The sequence below is a fragment of the Chaetodon auriga genome, chromosome 4, assembly GCF_051107435.1.
Source record: "Chaetodon auriga isolate fChaAug3 chromosome 4, fChaAug3.hap1, whole genome shotgun sequence".
Classification (NCBI taxonomy): Eukaryota; Metazoa; Chordata; class Actinopteri; order Chaetodontiformes; family Chaetodontidae; genus Chaetodon; species Chaetodon auriga.
The window spans coordinates 8,435,509-8,460,667 of NC_135077.1; the positions used below are offsets into that span (position 1 = coordinate 8,435,509).

Here is a 25,159-nt window from a genome sequence, read left to right on the forward strand (position 1 = left end):
ATGCCCATGTGGTATGCAGCCGTGCTGACGTAAAACTGTTCGGAGGGCTGAAAAGGCCTCGGTGGCATTAAATACAAGTTTACACAAACAGAAAGCTGTGAGTAAGTGACTGAGTTCTGAGGACACCGTGACTGTGTTGAGTCGATTCAGTCTCAGTGCAGAACTGAGAAAACATGTTTCTATAATGATCATAGTATAATACAATATAGAGAAAAAAAAAATGACAGTACGGTATACAGTAGTGCAGTACAGTACAGTACAGTGACTAAACATGGTTGAATCACAGCTAAATAAAACACTATGAGAGCACCCTTCTTTCTATTTGATTGTGCCACCATAGAAAATATGACATGATGATGAGCTACAGTTGGTTGAACCGTAAAAACACAGCACAGCAGTTTGAATATTCAGACTTTGCAAACAACACGGAAAAGAAAAGTGGCAGCATTTACTGGATCACTGGTCGAGAACAATCACTTCCAGCATCTTTCTCTGAAGAAAAAATAATGTACAAACTTGAAAACAGTGAGAAACAAGGAGAGAACCATTCTCGGATTTCATGAACATGAAGGGTTATATGGGCACCTTTGTTACGGAAGTTTGTTTCCTCTGCAGGCCTTCATCACATTTTGCAGACAGCGATGGCTTCAGATGGGACCACAAACCTGTTTTTCTGCCTTTCCTTTTCTACCGAACCATAGTCAAAAACGTTCACTTTTCATTGGTTGTTTTGACCTACTTAAATGCCAGAAGAGTTGCTCTACAGCCCCAGAAAAGAATATAAAACTTATTTGGGTTACTTTTCTGTCATCTACAACTGATCTGAACTGTCCCAATGGAATAAAAGCCACCCATTTTGGAGCTCCGTGTAGGTAAAAACAAGCAGTATTCTGACGCAGGCCTGCTTCGCACATCTCTGCACATTTTCTACTCTTGCGTTCAGTCTCCCCACAGCCAGTCCTGAAAATCACAGCCGTGGGGATTAGTTCAAGAAACCCGCTGGCTGCTGCTGCTGTCGCCATCTGCCTCCCTCCTCTGTTCCTCCTCCTGCATCCCTCTCCTCCATCTCACTGCCTCCTCCAGCGATTCTTGGGTTTCTCTTCACACTCAGGACCCTCACAGGTGCCAGGCAGCGGAGGCGGAGGTGCCGGTGCCGGTGCAGCCTTTGCTGATGCAGGCGTGTCTGCAACCTTGCTGACGCTGCCGAGCAGAGCTGGGAGCTCGTGCGAGATAGCCCTCTCGATCTTCTCCAGTAGACAGCCGCCGGTCCAGCTGCAGTGGTAGGAGAGCTGCTTAAAGCTGGAAACTGGGTTCACCCCAAAGAAGTCCTGGTAGGCCTCCCTGTTGGGCAGGTCGAACTTGCTGATGTTGGTCTTGGCCAGAATGGATTTGAAGATGTAGTACTTGTCTGGATCGTTGACAATGTCTTGGAACACCTCGTAAGGGTCGCTAAACCAGCCCAGCTTGTCGTAGTAGGTTTGGAGATAGCGGTCCACCAGCAGGGCGTGGATGCGCACACGGATGCCATGCTGGCGGATGAAAGCAATCTTGTTCTCCATCTGATTCTCAATCACCTGCAGGAAAGAAGAGAAACAGAAAAAGATAGAGAGAAAATGAGTGTTTCCATTGCACTGAAAATTACACTTATGAGGGACTAGAGTACCATCAAGTACTACTTACACAAAGATATATCACATGTACTGCAGATGATCAAAAAATCATGAGTCAACAAAAAATGAGTCAAGACGTCTCACCTGGTTGAGGTCCTCCAGGAGAGAGGTCTCCTCCTTCATGAAGAGCTCTCGGCTGGTGTCCACAGCGTACTCCTGAGGCCAGAAGGAGCTGACGTACACACGCGGTGGCTCTGTGACGTTGATCAGGGGTGCCATGCTCCAGAACAGGGCTCCGTATACCCTCATCAGGTCCTGGGTGGTAAGACTGTCCGCCTTGTTGAGGATGAGGCGAATCTGGGACTCGCGGCCCTTCATCTGCCTGAAGAGCATCTCCAGCTCCCCACCCACGTCCAGCTTGGTGGGGTCGAACACCAGGAAGATGAGATCAGCGCGGTCAATGAACCACTGGCACACCTCATTGTAGGGGTAACCTGAGGGAGAGGAGGGAGGAGATACACAGTGAGATAAACGCTTTAGTTATTTCAACATTTCACATATGAGAAGCTTTGTCTTGGAGTATTTTTTGTTGACAGAAACAGGTCAAACTCATGTTGGTGGGATTTCTGGTTCAGGAGTCAGCACATGTATGTCGTACAGAAAAAATGAGGTGACTTTTGCAAAGATTCCTCTAGCCCATGACCACGGCACAAACAACAAATAATGAGTGTTAGCTATCTGAAGCTTTGATTTTTCTTTTTTTTCTTTTTTTTATTTCTTAGTGATGATCACCTCTCTCCTGCTGCTTGCGGTTTTCGATGATGCCGGGCGTGTCGACTAAGGTGACCCTCTCCAGGAGCTTGTGGGGCATCTCGATGCCCACCAGCCGCTCCAGGAAGCCTTGGCCAAACTTCTCCAGGGGTGAGAAGGATCGAGAGCTGTCTGCTGCCATGACGATGCCCTCTATGGTACGAAACTTCTCCCCGTGCGTTATGACTGTGTACTCTGAGGTGGTGGGCTCAGCGCCTGATGGACAGAGGAAGAGGGACCGATTTAACACAATGTCTACGTGCGGCTGATGGCCTCCTTTCGACTTTTGACTCTAGCTGTAACTCCAGCTCCAGGTTGGACACTTTCAGTAAGCGCTCGTGCATCTGGTCTTTATCAAGTAAAGTCAAGACTTTTACTTGTAACAGTATTTCTATGCTGTGTAATGCTACTTTTGCTTGAGAAAAGGTTCTGAATTCTTTTCCACCACCGATGAAAAGTGGCATAGTCAGTAAACACCAGGTGATTTACACGGCGAGCCACGTCAAATCAAGTTTTATCAGTATGAACCTGTGTAGAGTCCCTGTGAGGTGCCGTGAAGACCCAGCAGGTAGTTGATCATAGAGGACTTGCCGACGCTCCACGGTCCCAGGAACAAAACCATGGGCTTAGAGGTGACCTCGCCATCTGAAGTTTGTGACAAAGACAAAGGAAAAGAAGGTTTGAGAAAGAACCAGCAGAGAAAATATGCTGTAGAAAAAAAAGTGCTGTATCATTAAGCTATTTTTCAAATTGCCATGTTGAGCTTCAATAGTACCTTCTTTTGCCATCCATACTGCTTGAGGATGTGAGTCAAATACTGACCACAATACTAATATTCATGATCCTCGAAGGGAAGGGGGGGGCACTACAGGTTAAAATTTCCACTAGTACACCGGAAATAACTAAATGAAATGGACAGATGGAAATAAAATGTACATTTTTGAACACTTTGGTGCTCTCCATGCACACTGACATCCTGACTGTGCACATGTCTTTCCATCCTGCACCACGAGGGGTCCCAGAGTCACATGGCACAGTCTGAAGTCTCCATCCAGCTCCTTGCACATTATATAAATAATACTCCCTGCCCTCTAGCGCGATGGAACAAAGTTGTAGGGAGTCTGGCCCACACAACGTTCCCTTTAATTTTCAGCAGACAGAGTCCTTATTGTGCTTCTCAGAGTGCCTGGTTTGAATAATGTCAAGTCCTGGCTCTATTTCTTCTTAATTATGACTTTGTTTGTACTTCGCTGTTTCTGTGCAACTCCGGTTTATTAAGCCGTGTACTGCATGCACTGTACGGCGTGGTGAACTCATAAAGGTGCTTGAGAGCTTGTGACATGTTTATTGTTGGAAAATGAAAATGATTCATAAAATATCAGCTTACTTCTTTACCATTACGAGGCTGATAATACCTTCACATCTTACAGTGCTTCCTTCATTCATACAGCTTGGTGCCAGAGTCGTGTCTGACTAACACTCACAGCAAAATGACTCCGAAGGATTCGAAATAGAAGTTATTAGACTGTTGTTTTGATTTCCAGTTTTATGTTACAAGGTCTGACCTGGACCATGGTTAAAGTCATGAAAAGACACAAAACTGTTGCTGATGTTGGCCTCTAAAGCCAGATATTTGCCTAAACAAACAAACTACTGTTAACGCTTCTGTTCATGCAGTTGTATCCAGGTGTAAACTGCAACAGGAAGCTGATTTACCTGTGACTTCGTGCTGTCTGAGCTCGTTGTACTTGAAGGCTTGCTCAATCGGCTTGATGGCCGTGTGGTATATATTCAACAGCTTCTTCATAGCAGCTGGAGAGACAGACAGAGTAATATTTAGGATGTAACAGTGAGAAGATATTTTGGGCAAGAGTATTATTAATGTTCTCGCTACCATCACTGATTACAACAATTGCTTTGGCAGTACATGATGAATCGCCCTCATAAAGTTTATTGAAACGAGCCGAGGTGATTAAGAGACTGGCTCCGCTGCAGCACTTTGGGCTCTCTGACATGAACCAATCTGGTTTAAGAGAACAGAGGTGCTTTCATGCTGAGGACAGAGTTATACTTTTGCACTGATTAATCACCTACTTCAAGGCATGTCTGCACGCTTGCACACATACACACATGCATACGTGCAAGCATACAGTACACACACTCACACATAACAGCCGCAGGACCTAGACATCAGGAAGCAATTTTCAGAATAGTTTCAGCAGAAAAGCTCCCCAAAATTGTCTCAAACTTCCTTTCATTCACATGCAAACACATCTGTTTTAATTTTCCATTGACAAAGTAGCTATAAACATTCTGCTGCAATTTCATCTCAATACAGAACTTCAGGCATTTCTGCTGCAACGGTCTGAAAGACATTTGAAACGGTGGGAAGCGAAATGTTATCATTGAACATCCAATTTTTGATCAGAAAGATGTGGGTATATATATACACTGTGTATATATACACATATATATGTATACGTATGTGTGTGTATATGTGTATGTTTATATGTGCGTGCTGGTGGGAATGAGGCTAGTCTTTCAGATGCCCTGTGACCTTTCATTGCATTTCAAGAAGAGAAATTGCAAACCACATATTGTCTTATGTCAGTAACTCTGAGGTGTCTTGTTGTTCCCCACCTGAGAACTCTGCTGAGGGTTCGGCAGAAGCCAGTCGTAGCGTGTCCTCTATGTGGGAGCGGTCCCTCAGTGCTGGGCCTGCTGACACGTCTTCCTCACGATCTGATTGGATCAAACTGTCAGTCAACTTTTAAGGTCAAAAGCCCTGACATGTATGTACCTGTGACGGTAAGAAAGTTGCAGTGTGTACATTTGCTCAAGCACGTACTTAGGTACGTGTACTTTACTTGAGTATTTCCATTTTAAGCTTTGTAATACTTCACAGCTCAGAGGCTAATATTGTACCTTTTACTAAACTGAATTTCTCTGACAATTTAAGTTACTTGTTGATTCACAGATTAGTGAAGTTTTCATACCCTTCCTGTCCAGTGTAAACCATGCACCTCCAAATCAGGTGATTTTGAATTTTAATAAACTGATAAACTGAGGGATTAAAGGTGATGGAAAATTATCCCACTTCCAAAATGAAACTATTATAAACCTTCTCAGATTAGCTGGAAAATACATCATCACAAAGATGAAACAGGGCTGTTTTTCTGAGCCCATGAAAAGTTGACTCTTTAGTTAATTAGTGGTTCTCACAGGACAGCGATGCTCCAATGATGCGTCGCTGCTGATTAAACTACCCCCCAGTATATAAAGTAGTTAAAATGAGCTCAACCTTAAACATCTACATCAAAATGCAGCATGAATGCAGCAGTAATATTAATACAAAAATATCACATGATAGTAAAACACTGACAGGAACCATGTTACTGCACAATGACTACTCGTACTTCTCAAACTTAAGTACATTTTGGTGAAAATACTTATACACTTTTTACAAATGCAAGGTTTTGCAGGACTATTTTCAGTGTGTGGTATCAGTATTTTCACTTAAGTAAAGCATCTGAGTATTTCTTCTACTACTGGAAAATAGTAATGCTCAGTCTGACAAAGAATGCCTGGAAAATAATTTAGCAGCGAAATCTGTGAGATGAACCACGTCCTCTTCTCCACTAAAGCTGTCAAAGGCAATTACTAAAAGCTCAAGTGAATGATTTCCTTAGCTGTGACTGACCAGACCATCTGAGCTGAGTACAGGCCCAACTGTTATATCACGCTGTTGTCCATCCATCTGTCTATTCCTTTCCTCTGCTATTTTGGTTTGTTTATTTCTGTACCAGAGGTTGTTGCTAATTCCCCTTTAACTACACACAGTGTCATATTCAGGGGGTTCGGCATTCCTGAGAGAGAAAGAGAAGAAGAGAGGAAGATAGAGACTCTTTGCTGTCATTTCATGACCTGAGGAAGTTAGAGTGAAACAAGACTCGCATTTTATATGGAGCTTTATACAAAGTTAGAAAATGATGTTTGAGCATTTTATAGGTCAGCGATCAGCCTTTTGTGAGAACAGCTTGTGTGTTGACGGGCTGTGAAAAATCCCTTTGGCTGGTGTTTATCCTCCTCTGAATGAGTTATTAATGAATTCATTTTACCCCGCAGCTCATTTCCTCAAGTTAAGTGGTCAGATGGGTCATTAGAGGGGTCTTCAAAGTGAATCAAAGCACAAACTTAGAAGACAAAGCAAGTAATGATAGATGAGGATAAACACCATCAACCCTAAAACTGTCCTTATTAATGGCCCTTTAAAACATTTAGGAATGATTTGATAAAGTCATTCATTACAACTTAGAGAGAACTAATAAGAGATAAGGTAAGATGAGACTTTCTTTATCTCCTTTCTCTCATCTCATGAATTTAGTATGTTTTGATTTTTTTTCCGTCTCTCTCTCTTTCTCTCATTTTTGTGCTCTGCTGTGTCTGTCCTTCCATACTCACTTTTTAAGAGAAAATGACTGAGGATACCCTGTGGATAACCTCCAATTCTCTCACTCTGTAGTGCCATGAATGAAGCACTGAAGTGGGATCAGAGGAAGAGATGGGAAACCCCTTTAAGACTCAGCCATCATCTATTATAGCAGGTGTCAAAACCCAGAAAATGGCATGCTTCCTTAATTACAGAAGCAGCGGTTGGATGGGGACAGACTGACTGTAACAGGACCTCTCCTGCTCTACTTGTCTGACAGAATGAAGGCGAGACATCAGCCTCTGTGTTCAGTTATCTTCTGCTGCAGCTTTACTTCTGGGATGACAGGAGATTAACTGAAATGCTTCATAAAAGTTAGACCCACATGGTGTTCTCTTTTTATACCTTTGGTTTGAGACTGTGCAGGCACCTCTGCAGTCACCTCCTCCACTGTCACCTCCTTGACATCAGCAGGAGCCTCTTCCTCTGTGGTTTCTACTGGCTTCTCTTCCACGTCCACATTCGCTACAAATTCTGGGGTGACCTCCTCTGTAACAGGCTCAGGGATGACTTCTGGTTCTGGTTCAGGCTCTGGAATCACCTCCAGCTCTAAAACAACTTCAGGCTCTGGTTCTGCAGTCACCTCGGGTTCTGATTCAGGCTCTGGTTCTGCAGCCATCACGGATTCTGGTTCAGGCTCTGGTTCTGGGGTCACCTCTGGTTCTGATTCAGGTTCTGGTTCTGCGGTCACCTCTGGTTCTGATTCATGCTCTGGTTCTGGGGTCACCCCTGGTTCTGATTCAGGCTCTGAAATTGCCTCTGATTCAGCCTCAGGTTCTGCTGTCACCTCTGGTTGTGTATCCTCTGGTTCAGAGTCTGTTTGAGGAAGCTCAACTGGTTCTGCTTCTGGTTCTGAATCAGCCACTCCAACCTCCTCCTCAGCAGGAGTAGCTTCCTCCTCTTCAGCCTCATGGAGGAAAGTTTCCACGCTTTCCTCCTCAGCTGCTGCCTCCTGATCCTCCTGTGTATCTTCATCCTGTGCTCCCTCAACTATTTCTTCGGCCTCAGCAGCCGGTTCTTCCTCTTCTGCAACTTCTTCCTGAGATTCAGTCACTTCCTCTTCCTCATGAGATAACTCCTCCTCTGCTTCCTCCTCTATTTCCTCAGTTTTCTCCTCCTCTTCCTCAACTTCAGCTACCTCCTCCTCCTCTTCAGATGATGCAGCCTCCTCAGCCACTTCCTCGTCCTCCACACTTTGATCCTCTTCTGACTCAGCCTCCTCTACAGGCTCTGCCTCAGTCTCCTCCTCAGATGTCACTTCCTCTTCTTCTACTTCTTCCTGGGAAGCTTCCTCCTCTTGTGCTTCTTCTCCATCACTTGTTACCTCAACAGTGGAAGTATCCTCCTCCACAGGGGCTGCTTCCTCCTCCTCTTCCTCCTCATGCTCTGAAGTGGAAGCTGGCTCTTCTTCAGTTTCTAAAGCTGATGCTGGTTTGGTGCAGGGCTGACACATGGCCCTCTCCGGGGCTGGGGTGTCATTGGAGGAACTCTGGCTGGTGTGCTCCTCTGTCGTGTCACATCTGCAGGAGAAGAGGTCTCCCTCTGGTTGCTGGAGCTGCAGATGCACCAGAGGCTCCTCATCATGGATGGAGGACCCTGCCAGGAGCTCTAAATGGAGGAAAAATGTGATTAGACAAGATAACTTTCTGTGCTGGTGTCTCACTTCAAAAACATTTTGAAGGCATGAGAGTCTTTGATCAGCACTGTTTTACAACAAAACCAAAATGATCTTCAAGTAAAAAATGTAGAATTCCTCCTTGATTAGAACAAGAAACATAAACTTTTTAAAGGAATTCACTCTTGTTTGTTGGCAAAACACACGCACAGCGATAGAGGCATGTTATATTCCACCTATTAACTGATGAAGTCAGGGAGAAGCTTAAGAACTGTGTGTGAACCCTTTTGGTCCACCAAAAATGCTCAGTGCATTGTGTTATATGCCATACATGAGAGTTCATTCCTGAGCAGTAACACAACTGATCAGTGGCATCTTTGAGGGTTTTGGTGGACGTGCCAACAACTCTAGCTAACTAGCTAATAAATTAAAGACAAAAACTTAAATAGTAGGTGGGTAGACTGTGGCCTGCTGGGACTGATAAAGTTAGAATACAGCGGTGAAATATGAGATGACACTTATAGTGACTGAAAGGTTGTCTCAGCAGTCATCCATAAGGCTGAAAAATATGAGACAAAGCAAACGCATTGAAATGCAGCTCTGACCAATCAGGCTGCACGTTGTAAACTAACAGGACATCTGCTGACCAGTCATCTTTGTTTGTTATGTCAGTGCTTGACTAGTGCTCAGTCACTGTGCAAGAACAGAGCAGATCAGATGTTCTCCACCCCCGAAATACGACTCAGATTTCAGCTCCTTGAATGGTGACAGTAGAGCATGGACTATTTGAGGCCAACGTGCAGTAGACAGTTGTGAAGAGGATCCAAAAGAAAACAGCTGAGTGGACAGGATGACTTGGAATACAAGGATGAATTCATTATCGTAAACATTTATCACTGTTTTAAAGTTTTAAAAAACTTAATTAATAGGAATTTCCATGAAGAAAATGTCAGCAAAAAAGAGACATTTTCGCATTTTTACTGCAAAAAATCAGGTCATATTACTGCTTTTTTACTTTCCAAAAAACCCAAAACCCTGGTGAATGAATGCTCTCTCTATTGAAAAGCCACTTCAAATCAAATCTCATCAAAATAAGGAAAACACAACTGAACATCTGTTCACAACTAAACACACACTGAATGTAAATCTGTAAGGTTGACCAGAATGAAGCTTGATACAGATATATTTGGTTTTAGTCTGACACAATAATTGGCCACAATATATATATATATATTTTATTGCTGATATTCAACATCCATAAAAATAATTACACTTGTACAAGCATTAACTTTGATTTAGGACTCCATTGACAGCCAGTGTAATGTGCAAGAGGCATAGTGACTTTTACCCTGTGGGATGTCCTCTTCTCTTATTCGTCATATTCTCTCATACATGTCTGTGCCTCTTATCTATCTATTAATATCTGTGCATTGATATTTTCCTAAATTCGATTCCAGGTCAGACATCACTGTCCCTCTGGATCATATAGATATGGCTTCAAACAATCACAGCTAAAGCAGGGGACCCCCTCTCTGTTACACCACATGCATATGCCTATTAGATACTCTTCACAATCACAGCGTACAGAGAGAGCAAGGCCACAACCTCTATTTAATTATAACTGTCTGTGAGATCTTAAGACTGTGGAAGGCACAGTGGTACACTGTGTGATATGAGGCATCTAAATGCATGTCTACAGTTCATGTTACAAGATGGGATCAGTGTGTAGGATGAAGACTAATAGCTGTAGGCAGCTGTCACGGGATTTACACGTTCATAAGACTTCTGGCTCAGCGCCCATCATGAGCGAGCAGGCTAATGCTAGGGAAGAAGCTAACACTTGTGACGACAGCTTTAGCTTTAGCTTTAGCAGCTTTTCTTAAACTGTTAAACCTGATTTTTTTTGGGCAACTTGGGGGGAGGCTGGAGCAAGTGGTTAACACAACAATGACAAATCCTCACCAACTTTTTTTGTATCTTGTCTCTGGGCCACCTGATGAATATAAGTCCAATGCTCTCTCTTTTAGCTCTGTTTTTGGTCTCCACCACTGGTCTCTTTTTAGCTGCTAAATGCTCCAATATGTTCACCAGCTATATGCTAACTGTGTTCGTCAGCTGTTTGGTGCTGAGCAGATCGTGTACAGTCTTCTTTCAGAGCTTTTTCATGGAAAACAGCCGCCTGCTGCAGCTGAAAACGACACCGTGAGACGGTAATAGTGAACCAAAACAGTAAAGTTGCTAGATGGCTAAACAACGTCACAATCAAGGTCACAGATATCTTAAATCTTAATAAAGTCACGTAAAGTCGAGGTGATAATTTCTCTGTAGACTCATCTTTACAAGCAAACCATTTCATATTGTCATGTTTCACGTTGTCATTTGAAACATACAATTATTGTGTTAATGTGACACCTAAACTAGCGGCATCCTGTTCAGTTAGCGATTTCTCTTCTCACCCAGGTGTTCTCAGTCACTTTGACTAATTAGTCCGTCAAGTCCAGTCCTGAGGTCCAGTCAGGCACCATGAGTGAAAGCCCCTGTGGATGGGTGTGTTGGGGCTGTAATTAATTGGGCCAATGAAATTAGAAGTGAGTCAGCAAGACAAAAGAAGTAGCAGGCATTTGTCTTGCTGTAGAAAGGAAAAGCTTGTAAGCTTCTAAGTTCATAAAGTAAACAGTGGCTCTTTTCCATTTAGGTGTTCCAGTTCCAGCGTCCTAGCATTGTGCATGCTGCCTGACTGGCATGGCATACTGAGCTATACATAAATAGAACAGAGCCCTCATTAGTGTCATTAGCTACACCTGTGCTTTTCCTGCTGTGACATTTCAAATGGCCTCCACAGCAACAGTAAGTCTTTCTAATCACTGGCCTAGTATCACAGCAGATGTAGAAGGGAACCTTTCCTCCTAAGCTTTGAAGTCCGGAACTTTGTGCCAGTAAAGGCCATTGCTTCTGTTCTGATAATATGCTTACCTTACATGACGTGTCACATCACCTCTGCACCTGCAGTAGTATGGCTACTGCTGTTTTAAATGTGAATATGAAAGTCCACCAAACCAAGATCATCTGCTTCATGTATACTTTAGGCTATGGAAGGCTTAGTGCTCATCTAATCATCCTAAATGATGCTAGCAGGACTCCATGTCCTCTCCCCCTCCTGCACCGTCCTCCATGACGGCTTCTTTGCCTTATTTTAAGGCCCTGAATCACGCATCAAACAATTTTGTTCTCGTGATGCTGCTTGTCACCTCTTGTATCTGGAAGCTGTGTTAGCTTATCACCTCCTGAGGGGATTGTCAGCGTTAGTGACCAGAGAACGTCAAGCTGTCAGTCCCAAAGCACCCACACTGTGTGCAAACTGTGCAGATGAAGAGATTTTTTTTTCCATATGGTTTTTCTGCATTGTGATAATCGCTTTGCTCTTGGCTTTTACCAGAAGTGACAGTTGTCTAGAGTTGTTCAAGAAGAGATAAAGAATAAAATCCAGCACAGAAATCACCTCTACTGAAAATTGGGGTGTAAAGGTCTGCTGATCTTTACCAGGCCAGATTTGCTCTTTTAAGTGTTACTGTGATATAATTTTCAGTGTTAAGAGAATATTAATCATGTACTCCTTCGCTGTCACTCGGCCTGGCTGTGACTGTCTGGCATTCATGAGGAGGGAGCTCAGTAATGCTGTCGTGATTGAGCCATGAGGGAGGTTTGGATGTTGGCCAAAGGCACAGCACTATAGCATCGTCTGTGTTGTAACATGAGCAGCAGCAGCAGCCAAGATCCTCAAGTGCATCAGTGAAGATGCATCAGTTGCCAAAGTGAAGTGACATTACATAACAAGGTCAATCCCTATTGACCATTTACTGGTTTGTTTATGTTATATTACAGAAGGTAAATGTGCTAAAGGTTGTGATGCACTACCCGCCTGGTTTATGTAGGAGGCAGATATTTTTGCACATGATGTGATGATTTAGGATAAAGTCAGTGTTCCTGTAAGCGTTGAAAGAAAATACAACATAAGAATGATGAATAATGGAACCACAAGGGGCCGGCAATCATACAAGCTGAATTTAGTGTCCTGGCTTTTCTTCACACTGAGTGCCTCGAGAGAGTTGTGAAGATAAAGTGGAGAGATCATTTTCTGCTGGGGCAGTGGCCAGTGATGGCTAGGTCGAATTAAAGTTAACATCATTAGGAAGATGAGGAAGATGCGTGGGTGGGTGGGGTGGGGGGGTTCAGATGGGGATAAATCCTGCTAACTTCTGTGATCCCTTAACTTTTCATCTGATCATGTGTTAGCATGCAAAGATGGTGAACATGGTAAACCTGCTAAACATCACCACGTTAGCGTTGTCATTTTTAGCATATTAGCATGTTGACGCTTGTATCACAGAGTTGCTAGACTCTTAGTCTTGTTAACTTACATGTATTTTTTTTTTTTTTTCTGTGATCCTGCATACTACTCAAACTATGATCCTGTTACTCATGACACCAGATGGGATGGTCACTATCTGCCTGGGAACCCTGATGGAACAGTTATATACTCCTGGACGCTCATTCATTGTAGCGTCAGGCTACTGTGAGCAATAAGGATAACAATTTAATGAGCATAATTGCAGAGAAATTATATTTTTATTTACATACAGAGTACTCAAAGAATGAAAATAAAGTGTCTTCATTCAGCATCCCAGGCTGTGAGTGAATAATACAGAAGTTGGATATTGATCAATGTTGATCAGTGTATGTTGATGAATAATATTGACTCTTCTTTTTTGCTCTGCTTTGGTTTCAACCAACTGCTGAGAAGTGTATCTGGCTCTTTAGCTGCTAAATGCTCCGCTGTGTTCAGCAGCTGTTTGCTGTCTGCTGTTTGGTGCTGGACAGGTAGCGTACAGTTTGCTACCTGCTGCGACTGAAAAGCAGGGTGATGAGAGCGGCGAGAGCGAACCAAAACAGTAAAGTTCCAGGCTGTGAAACCGAAACAATTAGCTAAAAAACAATAAAATGCATGGAAGGGCTGAGGGAAACTGCAGAGTTGGGTAATAGTTTTCTGTGTGTTTGTCATTATGAATGTGCTCTTTCACAGTATACAAGGTCATTTAATCCACTGATGATGTTAAAATATTGCTTAGTGCAGCTTTAAAATGGGATTGTTGACAGTATTTTCTTCATTAATTTGCAATGTTTCTGTTATAATTTAAAGGGCCAGTGTGTAGGATTTAGGGACATATGGTGGTGAGGTTGCAGATTCTCAGCTACTGTAGAAACATGGTGGTCTGTAAATATAAAGAGCTCATTCTAAGGTAACAAAAACACAACAACTCTTATTTTCAGGTGATTATACAATAATGGAAACATACTTATGAATATGATATTCCATTTCTGCCATATTCTGCCATAGATCCACATAAATCCTACACACAATCTTTAAGATGCCTAAAGCATCAGTATGAAATGTGCTACACATTTTCTAAATACAAAAAAGTATGTTGTAGAATTATTCATTATGATCATTACATTGCGGGGGTATCAAAGTATGCCATCCGAATGAGTGTGTCTGATAAACAACACTGTTTATCTGGAGTTATTAGTGTTGTGTCTGCTTCTACCACCATCAAAGTTTAGTGTAACGTGCCTCTGTGGTGGTTCCTCACCCTGCTTGTTGCTGCAGTGAAGCCTGGCCAGAGCACAGTGTCGTGGGGATAGAACGGGACAGGTGCCTGTGTGCTGGATGGTACATCTTTGAGACAGAAATAGTCCCACAATGAGTCAGAGGGTGCAAAGAAGGAGGGATAATTCCATTCCTATTTTCAGGAAGCGTGGCGCTCCTCTGCTCCCTGTGATTGTCATGAGGCTGGCCTGCAACTCTGCGGCACTATTGCTTACATCCCCTGCAACGGCTGTGCGTGACGCAGTGCCTCTTTAAAGAGCAGGAACAATAAATGCGTCAGCACTCGTACTGATGACATGCACCCTGCTCACTGCGTAAGTTGGCCATGATAGCCTCGATGACTGATGAGTTCTTCTTCTTTTTAGACAGCAGTGCCTAAAACAAAAGTGCACAGGTACACAAACATGCAGCCAGCAGTGGGGTGCATTTCCGGCTCATTAAAAAGAAATCAGCACCTGTCTCAGCATCTAGACGAATTCATTAAGGCTTTTTAGCCCGAGGTGAGTGTTGTGCTTTTTAATTTATTTATCTGCACAGCTCCACTTATCGCTGCCATGGCTGCAGCAACACGTTTTTGCAGACATACACACACACACACATCCCTTTTTTATCACCTGTGTGGACATTACATAGTGGACATTACTTACCCCTTAACCCTTAAACCCTAACCCTAACCCTGATCTTGACCTAAACCTAACCTTCACCTGAGTCTTCATCCTAAATGAATGATTTATGTAATGATTTATGTTGTGGGTTCCAGCATTTTGGTCCCCACCAAGTTGTCAGACCCTGCTCTGTGTGTGGGCTCCTGGTTTTGTGATCCCTGAAATATAGAAAGACAAGGCAACACACACACACACACACACACACACACACACACACACACACACACACACTCACACACATACACACGCATGTTCTCACTTAATGAACATGTAACACTCAGCTATTTATCTCTTCATTGTTTGCTATTTTTGTCAGATCTCATACTTTCTCTCACACATCTAAATGGGATGTGTGGAGGGGAGGATCTTACCACTTCAGCTCTGTCATTACTTCTACTGCTTTTTTCCACTGACCTCAAATTTTGATAGTGTTTGATTGTCTTCTTATGTAACTTCAAACAGTCCAGCTGCTTGGCTACTGAACTGTGGTCCTGCATGCCCTCCGCTGTGCTCTCTTATGCCTGTTTTAGCTGGGACATCCCCTTGACATAGACCCTGCTGACTGAAATGACAGATTAGCAGCTCTGCGGACAGAGCCGAGCTGAACTGATGAGGCATTTTTGATACATTTAATGCTGCACTGACTTTAGCTGTCAACTTTATTGTACTCGTGTATGACTTTATGGTTGTCTTGTCATTTCAAGCATGTGTAAGTCTGCGTGTCTATGTACATTATAGAGATGTGAGTGCGTTCCTGAGGGCCTTAAAGAGATTTGTATCAGTGCATGGCACTGGTGACCACAGTATCTGGTGACTTTGTCTGAATGACGCCTGACACCTGACTACGGCAACTTGTAGAGGCCAAAATGAACCAGTGCAAGGGCAGACAAGGATGTTCTCTGCCTCCACTTTAACAAAACATGACAACAGCCTGGAAACAAGCAGATCAGCAACTGTGATGTACAAATCTCCACAGTTTAACTCTATATAAGTGTGTCGGCGCTGACATTTCTGATTTACTCAGCCTAAAACTGCATTAATTCTTTTGACACTGAATTAAAGGTAAGCCTGTGAATCATCAAGTGCCAAAAATCTCACTGGTAGAGTTACACACATGCATGCAAATAGCTGTGAAAAGACAGTCAACCCAAAGTAGATCCAGAGGGAAAACAAATAAATTCAGCCAGCTTTTTTGCTTTGGCTGCAGCAGTGAGTATGACTCTTTGTAGTGAGTCCAAGCCACTCTGTCAGTGCTGTCACTGCGGTGCTCTCCAGGGCAGAGAGAACAAGCAGCAGACAGGACAGTTTCCATCAGCTGGTGTCACACCTCAGCCATGACTCTCTTGTACAACCACAAGGCTCGGCGCTGCACCCACGACAACATATGGTACACTTTTCTTGCCCAGTCTGCTGAGTTGATGAATGCTGTGGTGTGTGAAGATGTCAAAAATTGAAATATATTTCAAACCAACTCTGGCTACTTTAGGTCAGAAAAGAGGCAATGGAGGGTGTATGAAACTCAGACTGGCAGGAAGCAAAATCAATCCATACGTAATAAATGGAACTCATTTAGTTGCATATTTATAGTCACTGACTCAAACAACTGAGTGGAAAAGATGTTTAACCTTTCCTTCGTTAATGACCTATTCAATCTTTGGCCACAGTCTCAGCCAGACATACATTGCTGCATATGCTGAAAGACACAGACCAAATACATCTGCAGCTATCCGACTGCACTGAAATGGCATTTCACACACCGCACCTGCTCAAAAAAGTCCCTAAAGTGCATCCAAAGGCACTGAAACCCTGAAATATTTCACCCAAAACCCATTGCCCTCCACCTTACCTGCAGCAGACAGGGCCAGCAGAGACAGCAAGCAGCACACAGACGGCAGAGACTTCATTTTGGCTGCCAGGGGCCTTCCCCTCGTCTCCCTCGGCTATATATACTGCTCCGGCTGAAGGTCAGAGGGCACACCAGTGGACGTGGTGGTCCGTGACTGTACCCATATCAGCCATTGTGTGTCAGAGCAGCTGCCTGGACCAATCAGGAATGTTGAAGCAGAGAAGCAGGAAGAAACTGCCCGACCATGTTGTAGTCTGTGGAACTCCAGTAGCGCTTTCATGACTTCTCTGACCAATGTTCAGATGTTAAGAAGTTTTATTTTTCAGTGTAACAAGCACATTTCAGAGAATAACTGTTAAAATGAGGCCTGTGTGCCACTTGTGTTTGTCAGAAATGTGAAATCCAGACTGCAGAGCAACTTCTCTTCTGCTGCTGCCAAAGGAGTTGCTCAATGTCGCCGCCTAGTGGACAAAAAGCGTCACACAGCCCATAAATGAAATAAACTAGGAGGCAGAGGGGTGTAATAAAAAAAGTACAAATTTTATTTCTTTTTTTTTCATCTTTACAAAGGCCTGTTTACCCAAGTTTTTATAAACAAAATATAACAGCTTCTCATCGACCTGGACTGATGGGGAAAAAAAAAATTATCACAAAAATATAAAAAAAATGCTTGTCACCAAAAATGGAAAACAGGACAAGAAAGACAGATGAAAGGACAGGAAAGCAGAACATAATGAGAGTTTACAAAAAATAAATGGCAAAAAAATATCTTCCTCATCACTGATTCAGGCAGTACAGAACAGCAAGTGCTTCATATCAAATATCTCAAATTCCACCAAAAGACAGCAGTGCTGCAACACAATGTACAGAAACGTGGGGACAAGTGTTAAGATGAGCAAGAACAAACCTCAGAAATTCAGGCTGAGGTTTACCATTTGTCAGCAAAACACCAAACCCTTTAACAAAGTTTCACAAAAAAAATATGAGAACCCCCCCCTTCCCCACCCTCCCCAACCATGTATGGCATGAAAAGTACTAGTCTAACCAGATATAAAATTGATGCCAGTGAGTGAAGAGTGTCCACACGTCTCACACAAGACAGTTAATACTGAACCGCTCAGTCATGTGTTCATGAAAAAAAAGAGGAATTCCACAAAAAAAAAGAACAATAAGACACAAAAAAGATGAAAACAAAAGCCCGCTTTAGACAAGAGAAAACAGCAATTAGTAACATGCATTCGATTGGCAACAGAACATATAAGAGATCAAAAGACAGATACAAATCCAAATAAAAGGAATGTTTACAGCATCAAGTCAGCATATCAAATCGAGTGTGACAGGGGGGAGGCTCGAGGAGGGAGGTTTCCAGTCAAATTCCCGAGAGAAATATAACCAATGAAACATGAGGTGGACAGACTTGGTGCGTTTTAGAGAGAGAGACAGAGATCTGGGGAGAGATCTGCAATTCAGTTCAGTGCTCTCCGTTAGTTCTGCACTTTTTGTGATGCACTGAAAGCGTACGTTGATCTCTAAGAACGTGCTTAGTTTCCCAATAAAGCTGCCGCTCCTCTTGCTGGAGTTTCTTTTCCAAAATGGGTTGGACTTCAGTAAGATGCGACATGCTTGTGTTTCGGAGGAGTTTTCTTTCTATTTATGTGAGCAAATATCACAACAAGTCAACACACAACGCTGCTGTCATTTGTGATCAGACGCAGCTCCTCTTTGCTCTCTCAGCAATTCCAAGATGTGGAAATGATGCGAATCATTTCACATAAAATTCAGGTTCGGAATAATTGCGACAAAGTGTGAAGTTACATGAAGGGCTTGGGGCCTCAGCTCACTGCTGGTCAGCAGAGCACCAGGTTGATATAGAGCACCTTACAATTAGAGACTACATTCTTTGTTTCATACATATACTGTAGGTGTAATGTACACACCCATCAACGGTGCATAGATAACTTCACCTCGTGTGTGAGAGACGCCGACAAATGTACTGAAGATGGAATTGCATAAATACCTAAAACACTCTAGTGCATAGTCACTGAAATCAACAAACCAAGACCAGAAGATGGACTGGAAGTCTTTGGAGGAAAACCGGAAGCCTTCATGCAAACGGAGCGCATGAATCATAGAAATGTGTTTCGGATTTTCACTCGGGCAAACTTTCCATCGATTCATACGCTGCGACGACGTTTGATTCCGTAAATTGTCTGGGACTGAAAATGAAAATCTGTTTGTGTTCCGCCAATGAATCAACATGTGGTTACATTTTTAAAAGCCTGTTTTAACTTAACCACTGACACCGGTAGATAACAGATGAGAGGGTCTGAGTTGGTTGACTGAAACGTTCAATTGGACTTGAAAATTCAGTTCAAGGCCTCCGGTTCCCTGTGAAAACCTGACAAACCTCCAATTTTAAGTCGTTAATCTCAATATAACAAAATCTTCGCCTTCAACATTCAGTAACCCTGACAGAAAAAAAAACAAACAAACAAAAAAAAAAACATTAAAACCAAACGACGATCAATACAAATTGTTCATCAGCTTATTTTTTAAGGGCTTATTTCGATATCAAAGACACAACGTTTATTTTTCTTCAAGTAAATCAGACATAATTGTATTTAACATCTATCCTCCAATTAGCTTTGCAATTAGTTTGAATTTCCCCCAAACTTTTTAATTTAAGAAATGCCTTCTGTTGTAGTTTAAGTTGGGTTTCGTGGCCACGTTCACGGCGGCCGACCAGGACACGTAAAGAAAAAAACAAATTAAGACAGCGGAAGAAACAGCTGCGGCACCACGTCCCTTTTCAGACCTCAAGAGCTGCTCGCTTATTGTGTTGTTACATTCAACTCTCCGTTGGACTGACTCCATCTATCTGTGGCACAAATAATACTGTCAGCGTGCCGGTGACGACAGCTAGCCGTGATGCTGCGACCGTATGTAGCACACATAAACACACATGAAGGACGGACTGATGCTGAGAGCTTTTCACACGAGGAGACCCTCACGTTTTCAAGTAGCCACAGATCCGGCTCTGACGTTGAAAAAACAGCCTCTAAAAACCCCCCACAGGGCCTCCTCTGCACGCTGACCATCCTATGTTTTTAATCTTCAGAGATTTTACAGTACAAGACTGACACAGAGCTTAACCACTGGATTTAAGAGTTTGGATAGTGCCAAAGAAAGATTTCTCTGTTTTTTTTTTTTTAAAAGTAGTCAAGCTCCTGGAGGGAATCTTACAGTGAGTAGGTATTTTAAGTGTTTGTATGTGTGTTTTGTGTGTGTGTGTGTATGTGTGTGTGAGTTCAGGTGGTGGATCAGTTCATTGAGCAGTCCTCTCCCTCTGTGTCGGTGTCTGTGTCCGAGCAGGCGGTGTCCATGGCCACATGGGCGGGGCTGACGATGACCGCTCGCCTCTGCTCCTCCTCGGCGCTGGCTCTCCTCTCCTGAGTGCGTTCGATGTGCTGGATGGCCTGAGGGCAGAGGATGAAAGAAGCACTGAAGGAGCTGCAGCGAGTGTTCAGTCCAATGAGACGGTTTTTAACTGAAAACTTGTTTTCAGGTGAAATGAGTCTAAAGTAAGTTGGCTCAGGGTTCATGTGGCAAAATTCAAGCACTTTCAAGGTACCCTAACCTTGAAAACACAAGTTAAAAATTCAGCATTTTCTAAACTTTCCAGACTTTGGACAAAACCCTGCTGCGCGGACCCTCCATAAAACAAAACCCTACCTGCACAATAGTGTCCAGGTTCTGTCTGGACGTGGACACGCTGCTGGTGTGGACAGACGGGCTCATGGTCACCACCGTGACGTGATGGTGGGGGTGCTGGGTTAGTGTTGGGGCTGGGACGATGACCGTGGGGTGGTGGGTTGGGGCGGGTGGAGTCGGGGGAGCGAGGACCTGGAGGACAGAAAAAAAACTATCTGAGACTGTGTGTGTTGACGTGTAACAGAAGCTGGTGACTTCTTCTTCAGAAGCTGTTTGAGCAAACCGCAGTGTGCGTCTCACCTGTGGACTGTGTGTTTGTCTGTCAGCGGCGTGGATCTGCTGCAGCCGTAACAGCGTCTGGCTCTGGAGGATGGCCTGCTCCTCCTCCACCTGCTGGGTGATCACCTTCAGACGCTCTGGGTGCAGCTGGGTGTCCAGAGATCGCACCTGCACACAAACACCCAGAGCATGTGTGTTTATTACACCAGGAACCATTTTGGCAACTCAAAACATGTCCAAGGCTTCTGAATTATTGCCCAAATACAACACTTCAAACACAATTAACATCAACAAGTATTAAAAGAATTATTTCTACAGGACTTACAGAAGAGAAGGTCAATGTCTCCGTGTCATAATGTGTCTTTGTCTCCTTTGAAAAGTCTTTTAACAAAACTTTGGAAATATTTTGACCCTGCATCTCCCCTTCTGTTTACTTTCCCATTTCACTACCGGTGAAAGTTTCTGTTTGTCTTCACCACCTGTCCAATCCCCTTTGTCTTAACCTGCTATTCAGGTAGATCCAGGCTGAGCTGAGCAGCAGTTGGCTGTTGTATTGGTGAATCTGTCAACACCACCAGCTGCCAGTTTGTTAAGGTGACGGATATAGAAATGGCTGGTAAAGCTGAGCCATTGTTCTGGGTATTCTGGTAGTTTATGTCAACTGTGACATCTTGACGAGACCATTTCACAGCCTGGAGACGTGGATGACTGCTCTTGTCCACACTGTCTTTGGAAATTAACATCCAAAATGGAGGGCATGAGTCTCACCTGCTCCTCCATCTGCATACGAGCCAAACGCTCCTTGTCCAGTTGTTGTCGCAGCTCTAACATCTCCCTCCTCAGCTCCTCCACTTTCTCCTCCTCCAGCGTGTCCGGAGACCCGATCCCTTCATCCTTCTCCTCCGCTCGCCTCCTCTTCGGCGATGAGCCGCTAAACTCCTGGAATGACATGAAGGCCATGTACGGTTAATGCAAAACAGATAACGGGAATATTTACATATTTAATCTTAGCAAGTGGGTGCGGAGTGCTCGAAAACCCAACCAGCCAGTTTGCACACAATCTGAGGAACTTCCACGCTATTTAAAAACAGTGCATGCAGCTTGTGCTGGGTTAAACAGATGACCAGGTGTGGCAAGAAAATAACACACAAGGTGAACCAACAGCACAGTAAACAAATGAGACTGGTAAACACACGTGGCTGCATGCAGACTGAGAAAGGACTGTACTGTACAAGCTGTGCAAATATGAAATTTAAGTTGGGCTGTAATGGTGCATAGGTTATAATAAGAACTAAGACAATGGATAAACCTGTCAGCCTGAAGGATGGGGAACACGACAGCTTGATATAATGGATGTCAGAGCCATGTAAAATGGGTTAGACACAATCATGATGAAAAACAATGAGACAGGCTATTACCTGGATGAAGCGTTTGAGCTGGTTGTTTTGTGCCAGCAGCTGCGTCTTTTCCTGTTCCAAGGCGAAGATATAGTCTGCTGTCTGCTGCAAGATGGCCGCCTGGCAGGGACAAACCAAAAAAAAAAAAAAAGAAGAAGAAAAAAGTGAGGACAGCGTGTGGACAAATAACTGCTGCTGAGGCAGAAAGGAAACTCAAATCTAGACCAAGGTGTCATAAGTTCACTTTTCTGCTGCACAATTCAATAACTGAGCTAGAGCATGTAAAGCATTGTCATGATCAACGCCGACGCAAAGGAGATCTCTTCTGCGTGTCAGCTGTGGCGTGTTTTCTGCACCTTGCTGAGCTTCTCTCCGTCTGTGTGGGGCAGGAGTGTTTTTAAGGACTGGAAGCCTGCGTTGATGCTCTGCATGCGCCGGCGTTCGTTGCTGTTGGCAATCTCACGGCGGATTCGCCTCTCCTGGTCCTGGGCAGTCTCTGGGCTGAGGGGGATGTTGGCCAAGCTGAGGGAGAAAGGTCAAACAACAGAGACGGTCAATAATCTCTCCATAATCCATTAAGAAGGTAACAATCCACTCTTCTTAGCCACACACATAAACAAACAGCAACAATACACTGTGCACTGAGCGGATCTCTTCTCTCGCTGCCTCCTTAAACCTTTAACCTGAAACGTTACCAGACTAGTCCTGACCTCTCTGCATTCCTCTGTCAGGATGCCCGGGGGTCTTTTAGTTTGGCTGAACTCCGCGCCCCCTCACACACCTTCACCCCATCAGACTGAATGCTACTGAAGCAATAACTTCGCTGTCATAGTTACTCAGGAACAGAAAGAGGTGAGCCATTAAAAAGATGAAAATACGAGCATGACGCCAAGAAGACAACAAATGTGGAGAACCTGATCGGGGATGTTTACGAAAATGAAAAGGGGTCAGACAGAGGACACCGCTCGCATGGCTGTAAATACTTTCTCTCTATAAAAGATGATTGTGTGGGTGTGTGGCCACACTCTACTGTCCAGAGCTAGATTTAAATAAACACCTTAAAGAGAACTTTACAAACACCATCACTATCTCATGATGTATGCACACTGCCTTAAAAAAGGCTACAAGTAATCAAATTATTCAGTTTAGTGCCCCCATGTTTGAAAGCATTTTTGTAAATTATCCCTTAATATACTGCTTAAACCCCCATTAGTGAATGTATGGGCAGCATAATCAACATTAAAGGCTTAATTTGGTCATTTCGTTCCTCACATTCTCACTTACTGTGAAATTTTAAGGGAGCTTTAATGGATATAATGAAGGAATTTTCTGCCTTCGTCGTCTGTTGCACGAACCATGTGACACAAATGTGGCGAAGCAATTAAAAAATGTCCAGCATCCTAATCACTCATGTTTACAACTGCTTAAATCTATCCGATCCTCGACCAGAGATAGCAGAGATAACAAAACAACTATCCAACACAGCTGGGACATATCGTGTTTTTTTAGGTTTAGAAATGAAATCAGCTGTTGTCAGCAGTCGTTGCCAGGAGCTGCGGACCTCCAACATGGCCGCCGGAGGGCGCGTCGGACGGTGTGGACGGTAGCAGCAGTGAAATGTGACACCGCCAGCAGCAGCAGCAACAGCAGCTGCAGGCCCCCTAGCTTCATGAAGAACAATGCTTTGTACCATTAGCACAAAGCTAGCGCTTACTCGTTGATACGCTCCTAACAGACGCGGATCCGTGTCCGCCGTTACACTTATGAGACGACGTGTGTCGGTTAAGCACACCAGTGCGCGTGACTAAAAACGAGTCAGCACACACACAACACGGTTTAAGAACGAGTGCGCGGAGAGCTAACTAGTTAGCCAAGCTAAGCTAACTTTAGCACACGACACAGTCATGGCTGCTGCGCGGAGCATTATTTTAACTACGCACGTAGCTGAGCTGAACCCCCATTTTACGCTCCCGTAATTAACACATCTCCAAATAGATGACACACACAAGTCTTTCAGTGAAAGCAGGGATGGGTGTAACAAACTATGTCGTTATAAACATGTGAGTTAGGAAACAGCAGCGAAGCGGCGGGGAGCACGTTAACCACCACGTGGTTGATGTTCAACTGGACGCAAATGTATCGATTTCATGTCGCTGATTTACATATTTCTGAGCTGAATGGCTGCAAACGCGTCTTGTAGGGTTATAACATGTAATTTGGCCGGCGAATGTAATAACATGATAAATTTGGTCATCGCTAACAGCAACAACTGGCCAGCAGGCTGTGATTTCCACGACCATGCTCTTGCTGCCAAGACATCGCAGCGAGGCTAACACCTAGCATGCTAAGTGAAGTCAGACCGCACCACACACACACAGACACACAGTAGAGCCACATGAGGGTTGATTTGTGCGTGCAGTTTCGTATCAACAAAAAAAAGAGCTAGCTACACACCTGCAGAGACCTCCAATAACATCCTTCTCCGTCTTTTTGAACTGCTGTAAGGACGGTATCTTCTCTGTCGGCATCATGAAATATTCCATGCTTTCAAAGCCACCTTCTGTAGTCCGTGTTTTCTGTTTTTTTTTTCTTCCTCCACCGCTGTCCTTGTTAAATTATAATGGTGTATGTTTTCAGCACAGAGCTCTTGCTGTACTCCTCAATGGCGCATATCTAAAATACAGCTTCAAAAATCGGATAATGTGAACAACAGAATTAGAAAAATAAAAGTAAGTTCAGGTTGTGCTGCTTCCCACAGCTGATGGGGTTCCCTCCAATGTGTGTGTGTGTGTGTGTGTATGTGGCTTCTTGCCTCCGCCTACTACGTGTGTGTGTGTGTGTCTCTACTGCCTCCGCCTACTACGTGTGTGTGTGTGCGTGCGTGCGTGCGTGTGTGTGTGCAGCTGATTTGCGTGAGGCGGGAAACAGCTGGTTGGAATCAGAGCCCGTTTTCCGGTGAGCAGAACAAACAGACCTGCAGAGAGTCGCTGTGGAACAGCAGCGCTGCAGATGAAGCCCGCACTGACTGTGAGCTATGACTGTGTAATAGCACAACGACCAGCGAGGAGGAAC

The 25,159-nt window shown here is 43.9% G+C and overlaps 2 protein-coding genes across 2 annotated transcripts; both read right to left on the bottom strand.

The window, feature by feature from the left end:
* Positions 1 to 449: 449 nt before the first annotated feature.
* LOC143319006 (uncharacterized) lies at positions 450 to 16,980 on the bottom strand. The gene is made up of 9 exons (XM_076727563.1): positions 16,861 to 16,980; positions 16,701 to 16,794; positions 7,255 to 8,517; positions 5,061 to 5,162; positions 4,137 to 4,232; positions 2,949 to 3,065; positions 2,403 to 2,636; positions 1,755 to 2,104; positions 450 to 1,574 (listed from the first exon to the last, which is right to left on the bottom strand). Exons 1-9 carry the CDS (start codon positions 16,978 to 16,980, stop codon positions 1,068 to 1,070), a joined length of 2,883 nt encoding a protein of 960 aa, XP_076583678.1. The 3' UTR covers positions 450 to 1,067.
* Positions 16,981 to 17,219: 239 nt separating this feature from the next.
* LOC143320000 (transcription factor AP-4-like) lies at positions 17,220 to 24,982 on the bottom strand. The gene is made up of 7 exons (XM_076729349.1): positions 24,542 to 24,982; positions 22,444 to 22,609; positions 22,109 to 22,207; positions 21,459 to 21,629; positions 20,712 to 20,858; positions 20,433 to 20,603; positions 17,220 to 20,176 (listed from the first exon to the last, which is right to left on the bottom strand). Exons 1-7 carry the CDS (start codon positions 24,628 to 24,630, stop codon positions 20,021 to 20,023), a joined length of 999 nt encoding a protein of 332 aa, XP_076585464.1. The 5' UTR covers positions 24,631 to 24,982; the 3' UTR covers positions 17,220 to 20,020.
* Positions 24,983 to 25,159: the final 177 nt, after the last annotated feature.

Bases quoted from the DNA above. Each gene is read 5' to 3' on its own strand.
- LOC143319006 (XM_076727563.1), bottom strand. From the start codon at position 16,980: ATGAAAGCGCTACTGGAGTTCCACAGACTACAACATGGTCGGGCAGTT. The intron at 5,163-7,254 runs GTATAAAAAGAG...TGATCCAATCAG, and splicing joins TGCACAGTCTCAAACCAAAG to ATCGTGAGGAAGACGTGTCA. The intron at 3,066-4,136 runs GTAAATCAGCTT...CACAAACTTCAG, and splicing joins CAGACAGCACGAAGTCACAG to ATGGCGAGGTCACCTCTAAG.
- LOC143320000 (XM_076729349.1), bottom strand. From the start codon at position 24,630: ATGGAATATTTCATGATGCCGACAGAGAAGATACCGTCCTTACAGCAG. The intron at 22,208-22,443 runs GTGCAGAAAACA...TGTCCCTGCCAG, and splicing joins ACGGAGAGAAGCTCAGCAAG to GCGGCCATCTTGCAGCAGAC. The intron at 20,604-20,711 runs GTGAGACGCACA...TCTGTCCTCCAG, and splicing joins GACAAACACACAGTCCACAG to GTCCTCGCTCCCCCGACTCC.